This window comes from Sceloporus occidentalis, unplaced genomic scaffold, assembly GCF_023333645.1.
Source record: "Sceloporus occidentalis isolate IW3139 unplaced genomic scaffold, rSceOcc1.0.p SCAF_13, whole genome shotgun sequence".
In the NCBI taxonomy this organism is placed as follows: Eukaryota; Metazoa; Chordata; class Lepidosauria; order Squamata; family Phrynosomatidae; genus Sceloporus; species Sceloporus occidentalis.
In genome coordinates, this window is record NW_028316993.1 from 6,660,628 (window position 1) to 6,674,852 (window position 14,225).

General features: G+C 52.1%; 1 protein-coding gene across 1 annotated transcript; it reads right to left on the reverse strand.

The window, feature by feature from the left end:
- Positions 1-4,700: 4,700 nt before the first annotated feature.
- LOC149304737 (DNA-binding death effector domain-containing protein 2-like) lies at positions 4,701-14,062 on the reverse strand. Its single transcript, XM_089478911.1, has 6 exons — positions 13,749-14,062; positions 12,895-13,383; positions 12,608-12,718; positions 12,185-12,316; positions 6,062-6,457; positions 4,701-5,504 (listed from the first exon to the last, which is right to left on the reverse strand). The coding sequence occupies exons 1-5, from the start codon at positions 13,969-13,971 to the stop codon at positions 6,084-6,086; spliced, it is 1,329 nt and encodes a 442-aa protein (XP_089335037.1). The 5' UTR covers positions 13,972-14,062; the 3' UTR covers positions 4,701-5,504; positions 6,062-6,083.
- Between the last annotated feature and the right edge of the window lie 163 nt (positions 14,063-14,225).

A 14,225-nucleotide genomic window follows, 5' to 3' on the forward strand; every position in this document is an offset into this window, starting at 1 on the left:
ATTGAGCTGCTAGTAAAAGGGGAATTGTAGTGAGTTAAATAATCGTTTTTGTTCCATATTGACATATTGCTCCAAATAGCAATTAAAGGATTTGTAAGTGACACTCACTGAAGAGTCTAAACATGGCTTCCTGTGTTTTATTTAGGCGTAAACACGAAATGGTTGCGAGCGAAAGACAACACACAGAATTTTCATTCGGTGGGAAAATGCCGATTCTGTTCCTTTCCAAGGCAGAGAGACTGTGTCTCTGTGAGCCGGCAGCGCAGGATCCTCGCCTGCAAGCAGCATCGGGAAAGGTGCGCCAAATTGTGTTGCAAAGTGGAATAATAATAATAATAATAATAATAATAATAATAATAATAATTGCTATCACAAACCTCACCACCCATCTTTACCTGGGAAATACGATTTGATTAATTATGCCAATTACTTTGAAATGCTCAGATCAATGGATGATAGATGAGAGTGTTTAGCCTCTCTCTCTCTGTCTCTCTCAGTTTCTCCTGGGTTTTGTGGGTGTTAATTCAGCCTCGCTCTCTCGGCTTGGATCACTGACATGCGGATGCTTTGTGTGCCCTTTTAGTCCAGGCGCCGGACACAAAGCTGCAGACCACGCTCATCCAGAAGGCTGGGTCACGTCTGCAAATACCAAGGACCAGCCATGGTTTTGCACACTGTTGGCTTAGCAGGTCTTCTGCCGTGCCATTTAAAGCGTCTCACTTTGGCTCTTTAACTGACTTCGCACAAACCTTGTGTCTTCCATTTTGCAACATGACAAAGGCCCAGAAGACGTGTTAGAAAAGCCTCCAGGAAAACCTGCCTGTAAACCCCCCCCCCCCCGTCACCTCTTTAATTTATCCATTTCACCCCAAGCCTAGTTGCTGGACTATGCCTTCTCCATCATAGCCCTGACCAGCAGCATCTTGTGCACAAATGCTTTTGGGGGAGGGAAAGAGGGTGAGGAAATTACAGAAAGTGAGGCTGTTCCATTGACTACATATAGAAGGAAAAAAAAAAGGGGGGGGGGATAGAAATGAATCCTAATGGAAAATAACCAGCACTCTCCATGAAAGAATTCTGAGTTGCAAAAAGATTGGCATGTGATTGATCTTGGCAATTCTTTGTAACAAGGGAAGGAAAGAAAGAAAAGGAAGAGAGACTGGGAGAGAGAGAAAGAGAGAGGTTCTTTGTTTGTATGAAATTCATGGTTTCCTTGAACTCAGCCCTGTTGTCTGAAGTCGAAGCACTGACCACAGGCAGAGGCTTGGGAAGGAAGATCAGGCAAAAGCCGGAGGTCTAGGCAGCAGAAAGACGCCTAGGCGAGGAAAGGCTGTGGGGGCGAATTCGTGGCATGCGAAACACTATGGACCAAGAATGCCACCAAGAGTAGAAATTGCACGAATAAACGTGGCTGAACCATTTGTCATTAAAGGATGCTTTCTCACTGCTTTGGTCTTGAGACATCCACCTGTGAACCAGGGCAATACCCCAGAGGCCATACCTTGGTTTTAATCTCCAGCCCCTGCTTCTCCATCTTGTGTCCCAGAAATAATTGGAACCCAGGAGCAGCGATGCCCTCTGAAGCCGTCCACTGTTCCCTGGGTGGCCATTTTGGGAGGGGAGTCAGCCCCATGGATGGGGGGCTCTGGCCCTTCAAAATGGCCTTCCAGGAGTCCCAGGTGCCAGAGCTGTACCTCCTCCCACCCTCCTTTCTGGCCAAGGAGCCGGAAGGCAGCCTTGCCGGTGGGTAAATTTGGCTCAGGGAGTCACTGGTTGCTGAAACGGCCGGCTTATTTTTCTTGCTGGGTTGTTGTTGTGACGATTGTTTTCCCCACTGCCACCATTTCATAGAGTGTCTTGGGGGGGGGGGCACAGGAACACATGTATTACAATTAAAGTGGAAAGTGGCCAAGAGGGCCAGGGAGGAGTGGTGGCGCCCCCTACCCAAGGACTGGAGAACGCCGGCTGCTGCAAACCCACTCGGTCCTTCTGCCGTCCAGAGCAGCTGCACCAGTGTTTTGGGGCACAGGTCTCTGCATGGCTTGGGTGGGGAGTACCCTGGCCACCTTAATAGGCCCAGGGTTGCGTGAAGGAAGTGCCAGGCCCATTGAAAACAGGCTAGCGAAATGGCTTGGCTAGGGAAGGCAGGTATAGGGGCTAGACTAGGTGAGCCCCAACAACCATAAAAAGGGCAGCGGCCTGAAGGAACCTAGTGGAGCTGTACCTGTGCTCCTATGCAAGCTGGCCCTGCCATTGGGTGAAATGGGGAAGGTGCCTTCGGCCGGTGGCCCTTGAAGTAAGAGAGGCATGGCAGGACTGGGCAGGCACCCCATGTGCTGCTCTGAGCCCCTTTTCAATGCGGAAGGCGCACGGAAGTCATGTTGGGTTCTGTACCTAACTGCCTATATTCAGATGATGGCATTGCTGAGCATGCTTTGTGACGCAGTTTTTCCGTAACAAGTAGCACCAGGCCCAGTGTGAGAGCAAACATTCTACTATACTTGCATTGTAAAAAGATGCTTTTTCCAGAATCAATGAATACTGGGGGAAACAGCATCATAGCTGCTTACAATGTCTTCTAAGTTTTGAGAAACATTAGAGCCCAATTGAGGAGGAAGTGGCATGCCAGGCTGAGGGTAATGGCACTGCCAATGCCACAGCCATGCCTTGTCCTCAGATGCTCTACTCTGGAAGCAGTAAGCATTACTTTCTCTCACATTCAGATCTTTAAAAACTTTCCCATCCTGAATATGCAGAGATTTGCAAATGTGAATGAATTCTTATATTAAAAAAAAGCCAAGCCGCAAAGAAATCCGCACCTTTCCTAAATCCCCATTCCCTGTTTCAGGCTGTTACCAAATAGGTGCCAGCCAGTCTTTGGTTCCCTGCATTATAAACCTGTGCCCACTATTTAGAGCCTTAGGAAAGCTTTGAATTAAACTCTTCCTTGTATCAATTTGGGAGCAGCTGAGACGGAGACGGCAGTGTATTGGGGGGGAAGCACTCCTTCCAGGGATGCTCAGCCGGTGGCATCCCCAGCCCACCCCACTCTTTATCACGGGCGCACTATTGATTTCTCATTGGGGGAAATGGCATTCATCCAGGGGCCTGGGGGAAGGAAATCAGGACAACTGTATTGACAAAGATTGGGAGCAGGGCAAATACAGATGAGTAGAGCCACCTGGCGGCCATGTTGGGAAATTGCAAGCTTTCCCTTCCCTCCTTCCTTCCTTGGGAGCTACTTGGCATGATGGCGGCTGAAGGATTATGGGTGCTGTAGTGGGGAAACAAAGTTCCCCAACATGTGTCCATAGTTAAGGGAGGAGGGCATTGACCCCCACCCAAACAAAAATTCTGCTCCCTGATGAATTTTTCCTTCATCTCCCAATTTTCTAGCATCCTAGCTGCTTACAAGTTCTTCTAAGCTTTGAGAAGCAGAATCTAGGCCTCCAAAGCAAAGGGCCAGGCAGAGTGATCCTGGGACAGCAAACATGGCAAATCTATTAAAGAGTCCAGGCCTGAATTATTGTCAAGGTCCCCTTCTCTGCAATGCTAGACATTATCGGAACTGAAGGAGGGCTGCCCTCATTTTGCCCCCCCCTCACCATAGTTGCCCCCCCCCCGGCTCTCCTTGGGGCAGGCACCTCCTTCTTCAGTTTGTGACATCTAGTGCTGCCTGGCCAACGCACAGAGGGGTCTGGGGCTCCTGCTCCACTGCTTCTCCCCCTGGAGAGCCCAAAACAGAGGCAAAGAAACCCATGGCAGGGGACGCCTGGCAGCCCTGGGGCGCAAGGAGCTGGTGCTGCAGCGTGGCTCCCCTCCAGACCTCTGACCTCTTTCCCTCACAGCCGCTGCTGATGCTGGCCACACTGGCCACTTCTGCAAACCCATGGCAGACCCCAGGAAAGGTGGAGGAGGAGAAAGAGAGAGTGACTGCTGGAGGACCCCCAAGGAGTTCAGCAGCTCCCATTGGCCCCAATAGCCAGCATGGCCAGTGGCAAAGGATGATGGGGCTTGCACTCTAGCAACATCTGGGGAGGGACACAGCCCCCATGTTTGCAGTAAACAGTTTGGGGGTCTCTCCCCTGTCAATGTGGGCCAGGTTTCTGCCTAAACCGCAAAGAGCTGTCCATGGTGCTGGCCCTGTCTGAGGGGATTTGCATTCAGCCCTCTCTAAAGACTGGGCTCAAACTCGCCATCCCACTTGCATGGAGGCACAACTGCTTTACACCTGGTCTACCTGCTGCCCTTGCTTCTCCTTTGGTTGTCTCCTGGCACCAGGCCTCTTCCTTCTGCCACGTTGGAGGGGGATCTTGGCACGAGGCCCCCCCTGCCAACCCAGACCCCATGGTAGCTCTTGGCAGTGGACAGGCCAGCATGGCAGGTTGAGCAGTACCCTGTGTGGGGCAGGGCTGCAGCAGCAGGGACTCTACTGAGACTCTGCTCTGCTGCCTCTCCCAGTTGTGATAGCTCTTACTCAGCACCTGTGGGGCAGGTAAGGGATGCCCTGCCCTCCTCCGACTGCCCTGCCGCAAGAGACAGACAAGCGGTTGCACCAGCTGGACAAGGAAAGGTGGGGAGGCAGCGGCAGGCAGCTGCAAGGGCCAAGGAGGACTGAGGCGGGCACCAGGATGCTGCCAGGGGGGCCAGGGGCCGGCTGTGCCCACTCTGGCCAAAGAAGAACCATTAACCCAAGCAGCTGCAAATTCTCTTCTTTATTGACATCGTCATTTGCAAATACAACACATTAAGAATTTTGTCCAAAAGTCTCTCATTTGTTTGTAAAAAAAAAATAACAACTTTTTAAATTACACATTTCTGGCCTCCGGCCCTCCCTCCGCGCTGGAGTGAAGTTGCTTCCTCTACCCACAGCTGCTGCATGAACCAATTCCTCACCCATTTCTTGTTTAAACCCTATTATTTACACTAGTATATACAAAGAGCCACAGAGCTGAAAAGTATTCTTAGAAGAGTGACTCGCGTCCACCTCTGCAGTCCGTGGGGCTTCTTTGCTTAAAGGGGAAAAGTCCACACCAGAGAGCAGATTTGGGGGGAAAAGAATGGTTAACAGAGTGTTCTGCTGCCATCCTGCAACTCTGCAAAATGAGCCTGATGCCCACCTCTGCAAGAGAGGTGGCAAAAACCCACCACCACCACAAATACTGAGCATGATGGACACACCAACTGGGGCACAGAGGGGCCCATATCCTACATCAGGACAGAACAGCCCCCTCTGCCCCAAAGATGGCCAGTACCTCTGCCCTGGACCTACAACACCGGAGTGTCCATCCAGACCCCCTCCTTCCCTGTGGCCCTTTTCAGTCCTTCAGCCTCTATAAGAGGAGCGGTGGCAAAACAGTGACTCCCTGGAGTCCCGCCGCAGCCAAGATCCAGCCTGTCCCACGACGGGATGAAGATTCCTTTTCCAGAGTTCCTCCCTGCCCCATCAAGCCTATATGCAATGTAGATAAGCCACGTGGCAATGGGGAGGGAAAACAAGTGCTCTGTAGGGGGAAAAGAGGGAGTTCAGTACGGTGCTGGCTATACAGACCTCTGCCCATATTCAGGGGCCAGGCCAAAGGGCGCCTCTCCTCTTCACAGTCATTAGGCCTTGAGGCTTCTGTCTGAGGCCAGTGGGTACAGTTATGGTCTTTTCCAGTCTGGCTACTTTTCTACTTCTTTACGATGGTGTAAGACATTTTAAAGAAAAATGCCTTAACCACAGCAGGACACAGGAAAGAACCACCAAGTCCATCTGTGTAAGAGAGGACTCATGGTCTCTTGCAGGTCGTAGGGAAAAGAGCTTAGGAGAAAAACATCATGCAGTATCCCTCATGGGACCTGATCATGGCACTGAGCACCTCATGCCCCACAATGAGGCAGCCTCAGCCAAGTCCCTAGAGTCACCTGGAAAGTCAATGCCTCATTTTTGGAGCCAAACAAACCCAACCACAGCTGCCAGACTGGGAATCAGAGATCCTTAGGAAGACAAAGACTTGGGCTGAAAGTCTTTGTACCACCACCGGCTGATCTGGGGGCGGGGGGGGGGGGGTAGACCTACCTAAATTTCCCACAGGCTGGCATTACCAGGCCTGTGGAACGACGCTTTCCAGCAAGAGGCGCCGGCCCTCCTCGTAGTCGTCCTCATCCACGTTGACTAGTAGCCGGATAGCCTCCTGGCCCACAGCCTCTTTGAGAGATTCTGTGATGAAGACACCCTTCAGGGCCTCCAGCAGCGAGCCATTCATGTAATCGCTCCAGAAGGCATCCAGGTAGGACAGCTCTGAGAACTTGATGTCACAGATGATGGAGCCCAGATCACGGGACTTGAGGATGGTGTTGGACTGCCCAAATACGTCAAACTGGCGCTCCAACTGGTTCTGCTTGTTTGACATCACATTCTGACGCAAGACGGATTCATGCTCACAGTATTCAGCACGAACACGGAGCCGGATGTCTGAGCAAGACATACGAAACAGAGAGAAAAAGAGGGAAAGGGAAGGAAGAAAGGGAGAGAAGCATTAGCACTGGGAGTTCCCCAACGGAAGGCATAGACAAACACAGAGTCATGCATCAGCTGCAGCAAGAGGACTGGGCCGTCCAGCAGCCCTGAACCAGTGCCGAACATAAATAAAGCCAACCTAGCTGAAGGGCCAGGCCACTCAGGTTGCCCAAAGGGCTCAGGTCCTTTGAGATGGTCAGCCCCAGCAAGGGGTGTTCGCACTCTTCCAAAGTGGTCCTTTGGTGTGGATCCAAGTTAGAGTTGAACTTCACTAATGCCCACCCCAGCGGCTACCTTTAGCACCACGGCTCCTTCATATAACATACCCACCGAAGGGAGGCACGCAAGGGCACCCTTCCTTAACTGCCAGCCCAAAGACAACCTAGAAACTGCACCTTCTACTCCACCCGCACTCCAGGCTTGCTAACACTAACTCTTCTTGGAACTAATCTCTACCAGCGAGTCCTGGTTGCTACTGAACAAAGGCCTTTTATCAGCCTAGACTGCTGTTCTTCAAGAGTCTGAAGTCCTCCTCCCCTCTTTGGAAACCCACAACTAAAGCTGCCCACTGAGAGTCAGCTAAACTCGTCTGCATAAAAACACAAGCTTTAAACTCACTCCATTCTAAACAGGCAAAAGAGGCTCACTAACAGGTGATAGATGCTCCTGAAATTAGTGAAGTTCGGCTGCAACTATGGCGAGTGGAAGCAGGACTGATCAGTTTTGTTCAGTTGCCAAACATATTATCAGCATTGCAGCTGAAACTTTTAAAAAGATTCAAAAGGGAGGGAGAAATGAAACAAATACAAAGCAGAATAAACATTTAAAAAATGAGGCAGGTGGTGTATTACATACGCTCAACAAGGCCGTCAGCTTTAATTTCTCTGTGTCTTGTGGTCATCACCTGTAGAAGCATTAACTCAAAGTGCAGTCACAGCCCTCTCCCAGCAACCTTGAATGGCCCCAATCCCTTCCCCCCTGCAAAGCCAGGGCCAAGGTTGCGGTGACCCAGTCTCTGGCTGCTAGTCCTCAACCTGCAGGACGCTTGGCAACCTTCTTTCCAGATGGGCCACAGCATGGCTGGGCTGAAATTGCATTTGGACGGCTGTCATTCAGGTTGTCTTATTCCACAGCAGATTAGCCAGTAAATGACACCGTTTCAGTCCAAGTAAGGAAGGAGTGCCATCTTCACATGGGATAAAAAGCTCAGGCGCTGCTGGAGCCTTCCATTCGCCCCTTGTGGCTCTGTGCCACCAGCACCTGCTCCCCCACCCTTCATGGGCCGCACGGCCAAGGAATTTGGCCACTGTTCTCCCCTTCTCCCCACTGCCTCCCACCCCAATGGCTGGCTATGTGGGGCAGAGCTGGGAAGTTCCATTTTTATTAGTATTGAACACAGCTCAAATACAGGCTCTTGGCGACATGAGAACAGAACAGCTCACCCGCCTTCCAATATTAACAGTGTGCTGGAGCTCTTAGCAATACCCACAGCTGTCAGAGTTGGCATTAACATACTGACACCCCTTGTGTCGTGCCCCCATGTTGGTCTTAAGCAAGCGGAAACATTTCTTCCCCAAGAGAAGGCAAGTGCCTCAAAGCAAGGCTGCAGGGAGTGAGGCCGGATTTTGTGTCAAAAGATGCTGATCCATGTCAACTGAAGGTTTGGGGGAGGGTTTCTGCACCACTGGTGTGTACGAAATGGCAAGTGTTTCTGTGACCCTACCCCTCCAGCAGTAATGCCAGCCCTGAGCAGCCACATCAGATTAGAAATGAGACCAACATTGGAGCAGGGGCAGAAAGACTGCTACCCTCCCTCCCTCCCCTGCACTTCCAGGCCCCAGTTCCAGTGAAATAATCCCACTGTGGTTCTCTGCAAATACAGGCAGCCTGAAAGCAGGTCAGTGAGCCCCTTATGAGTGGGGCTCTTATCAAAATGGATTTCCCCAAGTTCTGAATCCGAGTAGCCGGACTAAAGAAGCCTCCAAGTGCATTACCACTCAAGTAGGATGCTTTCAGAGAATGAGGCTTGCCACCTCATCATCCATGCAACCCCCATAACACAGGCTGAGAGCATTATTACAAGGCAAGATGAGAGGATCTAGCAAGAATGAAAGAGATCTTAAAATACCAGTCCCCACAAACAGTACAGATTCATTTCTGCTCCTTTCAGCACAATTCTGCCCTCCCCACAAACTTGACGCACAAATTAACTTTCACAGGGCAGCAAAAACCATTGCAGACAGTTTAACGGCAGAAAAATGCCCCGTTCTGCTGAAGGCAACCAGTCCCAGAGTCCAAGGCTGCGTCCCTCAGTTTGTTTAACAAGAGCGCTGCAGGGTCCAGATGCAGAGTCGCTTCTGATATAGGAGAAGCATTGAAGAGGCAGCTGAAATAATCATGAGGGCCACACTTTTAGGTTTTTTGCTTTTTAGTTTGTCTGGGTATTTTTACCACTGTCTGGTACTTGGCCCGCTTGCCTGGGCCAATGCTTATGCTTTTCCAGGGATGGATTTCAACTGTGGACCGAGAGAAAGATGGTTCAAGACTTTTAGCACATGGTAACATCAAGAAATCATTCTGAGTTTCAACATGGCAAAAAGACACAAAATGGCGCAAAGGACCCAAGCTGTCTTCTGGGTTTCAGCTGGCACAGACTGCTGCAGATACCAGACAAAGCATGCAAATGTCCTCTTGTATTCCTGAGGAGCACCAAGTAGGCACACAGATCAACTCAAGGACACCTTCAACCTCACGATGGATTTACTGAAAGTGGAATAGTGAAACAATACCAAGTCTGTTTAGAGACAAGAACAGTAAACAACTTTGGGGATATCAACAATTTTTAGAAGGGCACCTGCCAATCTTAGGTTTTGATCGGCCAGGAAAAAAACTGCCCCAAAAAGCAATAGCTGAACTGAAGGGCAGGTGAAGGGCCCAGGTCTGCCCCAAGCAAAATGGATTAGGAGGAGCCCAGAAGGGATTCCACAGCAACACATCATGGCCTGATATCTGCAGCAGTAACTCTGCCCTGCACAACTAAGGTGATACCCTGCTATGGGAGCAAATGGCTCCCGGCTTCACTGGCTGAGCAAAGCCTTCCACGGACCAATATACCTGAAACAGCAACAGCATGACAGCCCCATCGGGGGCACATCCCTCCTAACTGCAGCCCCCCAGCCTGCTTCCATCGGACCCTGCTGGAGGTTTGCGGCACAAGCCCCCCGCGGTGCCAGTCTGGAGTGGCTCTACTACACCCCAGGCACTATCCCAGGAGCTGCCAAGGCCGAAGCCCTGTCCCCAGTGGGCATCTGGATAGCCCATGGGCCTTTATGAAAGCCCATGTGCCTTCAGCTGGCATGCAAGAGGGAGCGAGCCCATGGTTCCTCCACAAAGATGAGGTAACTCAGCACACATTTAAACAGTTTTGCTTTCACAAAGAACTGGTGGAAATTTGGGTGCATGGATTCATTTACCTTTGCGAGACCATTCTGTGAGAGGAGTGCACAAGAGAGACAGAGTCTCTTTATCATCAACTTTTGCTTAGCAACCTGGAATTTAAATGGTGGATTGAGAAAGAATTGGCAGAAAGCAAGCAGCAACAAAAAAAAACCATTTGGGGGATTGTATGTACTTCTCTTTTCCCCCTTCAGTCACTAAGGTCTAGATCTTGCAGAATGAGATAGCCCAGGAGGTTGCAGGCTGGGGAGGGGGAAGGAAGGAAGCCAGCCCCCTCCGCTCCTCACAGCCGGGAGCGCAACACAGAAGGGTTATGAGAAGCAGAGCTCCTTTCGGAAAAGCAGCTGCCTAGGGCACAAGAGCCTCCAGTTCCGCCCCAGGGAAGCAAGGAAATAGGACAACGTAAACAGGCAACAATCTAGTGTTGAACGGAGCTTACAGTTTGATCCTTGCACCTACCCGGCAGAAGCCTTAGCTGCACCTTGAAGTTGCAGTTTTGACACTCATTGTATTATTTTTGAACCTTCTTCGTTAGAACCCCTTTGCCTGTAAATTGGTCAGATGGTAAGACAAGTGTTTTTGTGCATTCGCTTTTGTTTCATTTGCATTGCACTGAGACAAAGAAAATAGCACATCTGAGTTACCTGGGGTTGCTACACTGGCCCTGGGCACCCACTTCTTTAATATGGACCGCTTCAAAGCACTTTCAGTAAAGAAAACTGTAAAAACTAAGTGTGGACTGGAGAGTCTACATGAAGATTTCACAGTTTCTCCATGGGGAACTTTGATCCTTACAGGAAATACACAGCTGAAAAGACCTTGTGATACATGAACAAGATGATAGATGCTGGTCTTTGAGACAGACTATGGAATTATCAAGCCAAAAATCTGAATGAAATGCACTCAGACAAGTCTAAACCTGCAAAGACTCAGGGTTTTAGGCAAAGTCCAGTTCCACATGCTGGTACCATGGATCAAGTCGTGGGAATATGAACCACTTTAAGAGGGCCAGGGATAAGTGAGCGCCCAGACTCTATGCTGAGGCCTTTGATGGAAGGATGGCCTTCCATGAGATACTGCAGCCATATAGCCTGAATAGCATGGACAATTCTGGCCCCAGTTTTTCAGGATTCAGATCAGCTACGCATAACCACATCCCAGGCAGAGGTTGTGGCACATGTGAGCGCCCCACTGTGGGACTAAGAGCCATTCTTTTCAAAAGGCCTTGCTACCTACAACGGGGGTTAGATCTACTCTTTAGGAATGATCTTTATTCTACCAGATGTTATTTGAAGATTAAAAACCTTCAAATCTTGTCACATTCCAAGCAATCTTTTCTTTAAAGTTCTTGTTTTAACTCAGATCGTATTTACCATTTTAACAGCAGATGAAGCTATTTTTAATCTGAAATCAGCGAAGCATAAAAGTGGCATCTGACATGAACAGTATTGGTTTAGATGATCCACGTTGAGTCTTCTCCAGTTCATGGCAGAAAACGACTTAAAAGCAGCTAAGGCAGTTTCTCTCCAAGACCAGCATTTTAAGCACCTTGGTGCACGGAAGTTAAAAGCCTCCAAAGTTTTCCCAGTAACCAATGCTAAGGGCTTATTGATGTACTATATTTATGTCCCACCTTTCTTCCACAACGGGATCCATTTCAAAGCAATCTTTAAAGTAATCTGAAGGCACCCTTTCCCCTTGTTCATAAAGCTTCTGGTTTAATGCAAAATACCATGGGAAATTATGATGTTATCATATATCATGACCGAGTTATAAAATCCTTTGAATAGGAATAAATACAACTTGGCCGTTTGGAAAATTAATAGCAAAAATAGGAACTAGCCCCATTACAAGGGGAATAGAAGACAAAGTACTGAGGAGTGGGCTAATGTGTGCCACTCTCACCCCAAAGCGGGGACTGAAATGCCCATTATCCTGATGGAGTAGCCTCACACTGTGGATTCAAGCTGCATCAAAGAATGCAAGCCAAATGTCACCTTCTCCCACATACCACAGGAGACCTCTCATTACAGCTATGCATACTAGACCTTCTCCTTCCCCAGCCAACTCCTACAGCCCCCTATGGATCAGCCAGAGAGGAATAGCATCTGATCCTTCCCTTAACGAAACCAAAACTGCTTGTGGCTGCTTCAAAAGGGTTTTGTGGGCAAGAGGAAAGACCTATGGGAGCCCTAAGAAGACAGCACAGGCCAGGCAGACACCTACCACAAGTCACTTTGGTCGGGGTTTGGACCTCCTGCTTTGGAGCAGAAGCTGCTTTGCCTCCCCGTCGCCTGCGGGGAGGAACGGACTTTGCTCGGCCTCTGCTGGCTCGCTTCCTTTTGCTGGAATTGGAGCCTAGAGGAGACAGGAGAAGGAGGAACACAAGGCGTTACCTGGCTTGCCAGAACCCCCGCAACGGCCGCTCAGATCCCACTTGGGCGTCCTCCCTCAGAGCATGGCTCCTTTACAAAGCTTTTCATGGACAAAAGGATAAAACACGGTGAAAAAGCAGCTGCTACGAAAGTGGGCAGAATGTACACAGCCTGCAGATCTGTACGGAAACTGGGTGCTCAATATTACACTTCTGGCTACAGAACCGGTTTGGCAATGACAGCGGAGGCCTTGCCCGGGCTGCCCAAGACACACCTGTCTCCCACTGATCGCTCCGGGGCTCTGCAGAGGCCGCATTGAGGCAGCTGTCCACCTGCTGGTCTGAGGGCGAGACGGACGGTCCGTAGGTGTACCTCTCCGGGGAAACTGGAGCGGAGAAAGAGAGAGGGCAAAGGAGGCTGGAGAGATGCTAGGGAAGTAGGCTTAACCCAGAGAACGGTGAGAGGTGCAAAGCAAGGACTGTCCCAGCTCCCCTGCAGGGCCCTGGGCCGTGAGCCTGGGCGAAGGAGCCGCGGGGGAAAGGCTGTGCCTGGCTGCCTTACCTGTCCGCTGCCTTTTGAGGGAGACGTAGGGCAGGAGGTCGTGCCTGGTGAGGACGCGCAGGAGCTGCAGCAGCCGCACAAAGTTGGTCTCGTCGCACTTGCCCCTGCGCTCCAGCTCCAGCAGCAGATGCACCCCGTTCTTGGGCCACCGGGGCTGCGGCTGGCCGCCCTGCGCCTGGCCCCTCCTCTTCCTCTTCCATCCTTGGAGGGCGTCCTCCGTGGCGCCCGCTGCTCCTCCCTCCTCCTCCGCTGCCGCCGCAGGGTCCGTGGCCCAGAGGCCCGGGTCCAGAGGGTGGGTCCAGGGCTGGGTCTCGTCCAGGAGGAAGGAGAGCACCTCCACGTCGTTCTCCGTCAGCTGGGCGCCCACCACCTCGAACATCCGGTGCAGAGAGAGCATCCCGTAGTACTCCAGGCACTCCTCCTCCTCCCAGGGCTGCCAGCAGAAGCCCCGCGGGCGCCGACACTCCGACATCCTTCCCTTCGCAGCGCCTGAAGGGAAAGGAGGAGGCGCCAGTCAGGAAGGAAGCCAGGCAGGGCGAGGAGGCGCTCTCTGCCAGAGCCAAGGGCCGCCGCCAGGGGGCGCCAGCGGCAGCAGCAGCGCAGGCAGCGCGGGGGCGGGGCCCAGGCGGAGGCCCCGCCCCTCCGCCGCCGGGGGGGCCCAAGCCCAAGCTGCCCCCGCCGGAGCCCCCCGCCCGGGTCACACAGGCCCTCTTCGCCGCCGCTTCCGGGCGCCCCTGCCCCGTCCCCGAGAGGGAGACCCCTCTCCTTTCCCCCTCAGAAGCAACATTCACCCCGAAGGCGGCGCCCCCTCCCTCCCTCCCTCCCTCCCTCCCTCCCTCCCTCCCTCCGCTCACCGCCGCGCCTTCCTCGGCTGCCGCTCTTTTCCCTCGGTTCCTTCGCTTTCGGCGGCTCTCTCGCCTTCGCTCCGCTCCTCACCGTCGCTCTGGTCTTTCTGGTCCTTTCGACGCTTCTGCGCCTGCGCCAGCCTCGCCTGCCTTGCTCCCCCTCACTCTGCGCATGCGCCCGGACCGTGTTTGTGTTTTCCTCCCTTACCTTCGCCTCAGAAGAGCCGCGCATGTGCGCGCCGGCATCCCTCCCCCATCCCCCGCTCACGCGGACGGACTGCCTCTCTCCTCGTGACCCGCGTGACGGGGCGGGGCTTCGCAGACGGAGACGTGGAGCCCTGGGAGACTTACGTAAGCGAGGCGGGCGTTGTTGCCAGGAGACGGCACTGGTTAAGTAACCAAGGAGAGGCGGGGCTTACGTAACGAACGCTGGGAGTTGCAGCTCCTTCGCCTCGTGAGTGGGCGGGGCCAAGGCGGGGCGGGGTT

Coding starts and splice junctions, on each gene's coding strand:
- LOC149304737 (XM_089478911.1), bottom strand. CDS start 13,971: ATGCGCGGCTCTTCTGAGGCGAAGGTAAGGGAGGAAAACACAAACACG. Junction 13,384..13,748: donor CAGCCGAGGAAGGCGCGGCG/GTGAGCGGAGGG, acceptor CTTTCCCTTCAG/GCGCTGCGAAGGGAAGGATG. Junction 12,719..12,894: donor CCTCAAAAGGCAGCGGACAG/GTAAGGCAGCCA, acceptor TCTCCGCTCCAG/TTTCCCCGGAGAGGTACACC.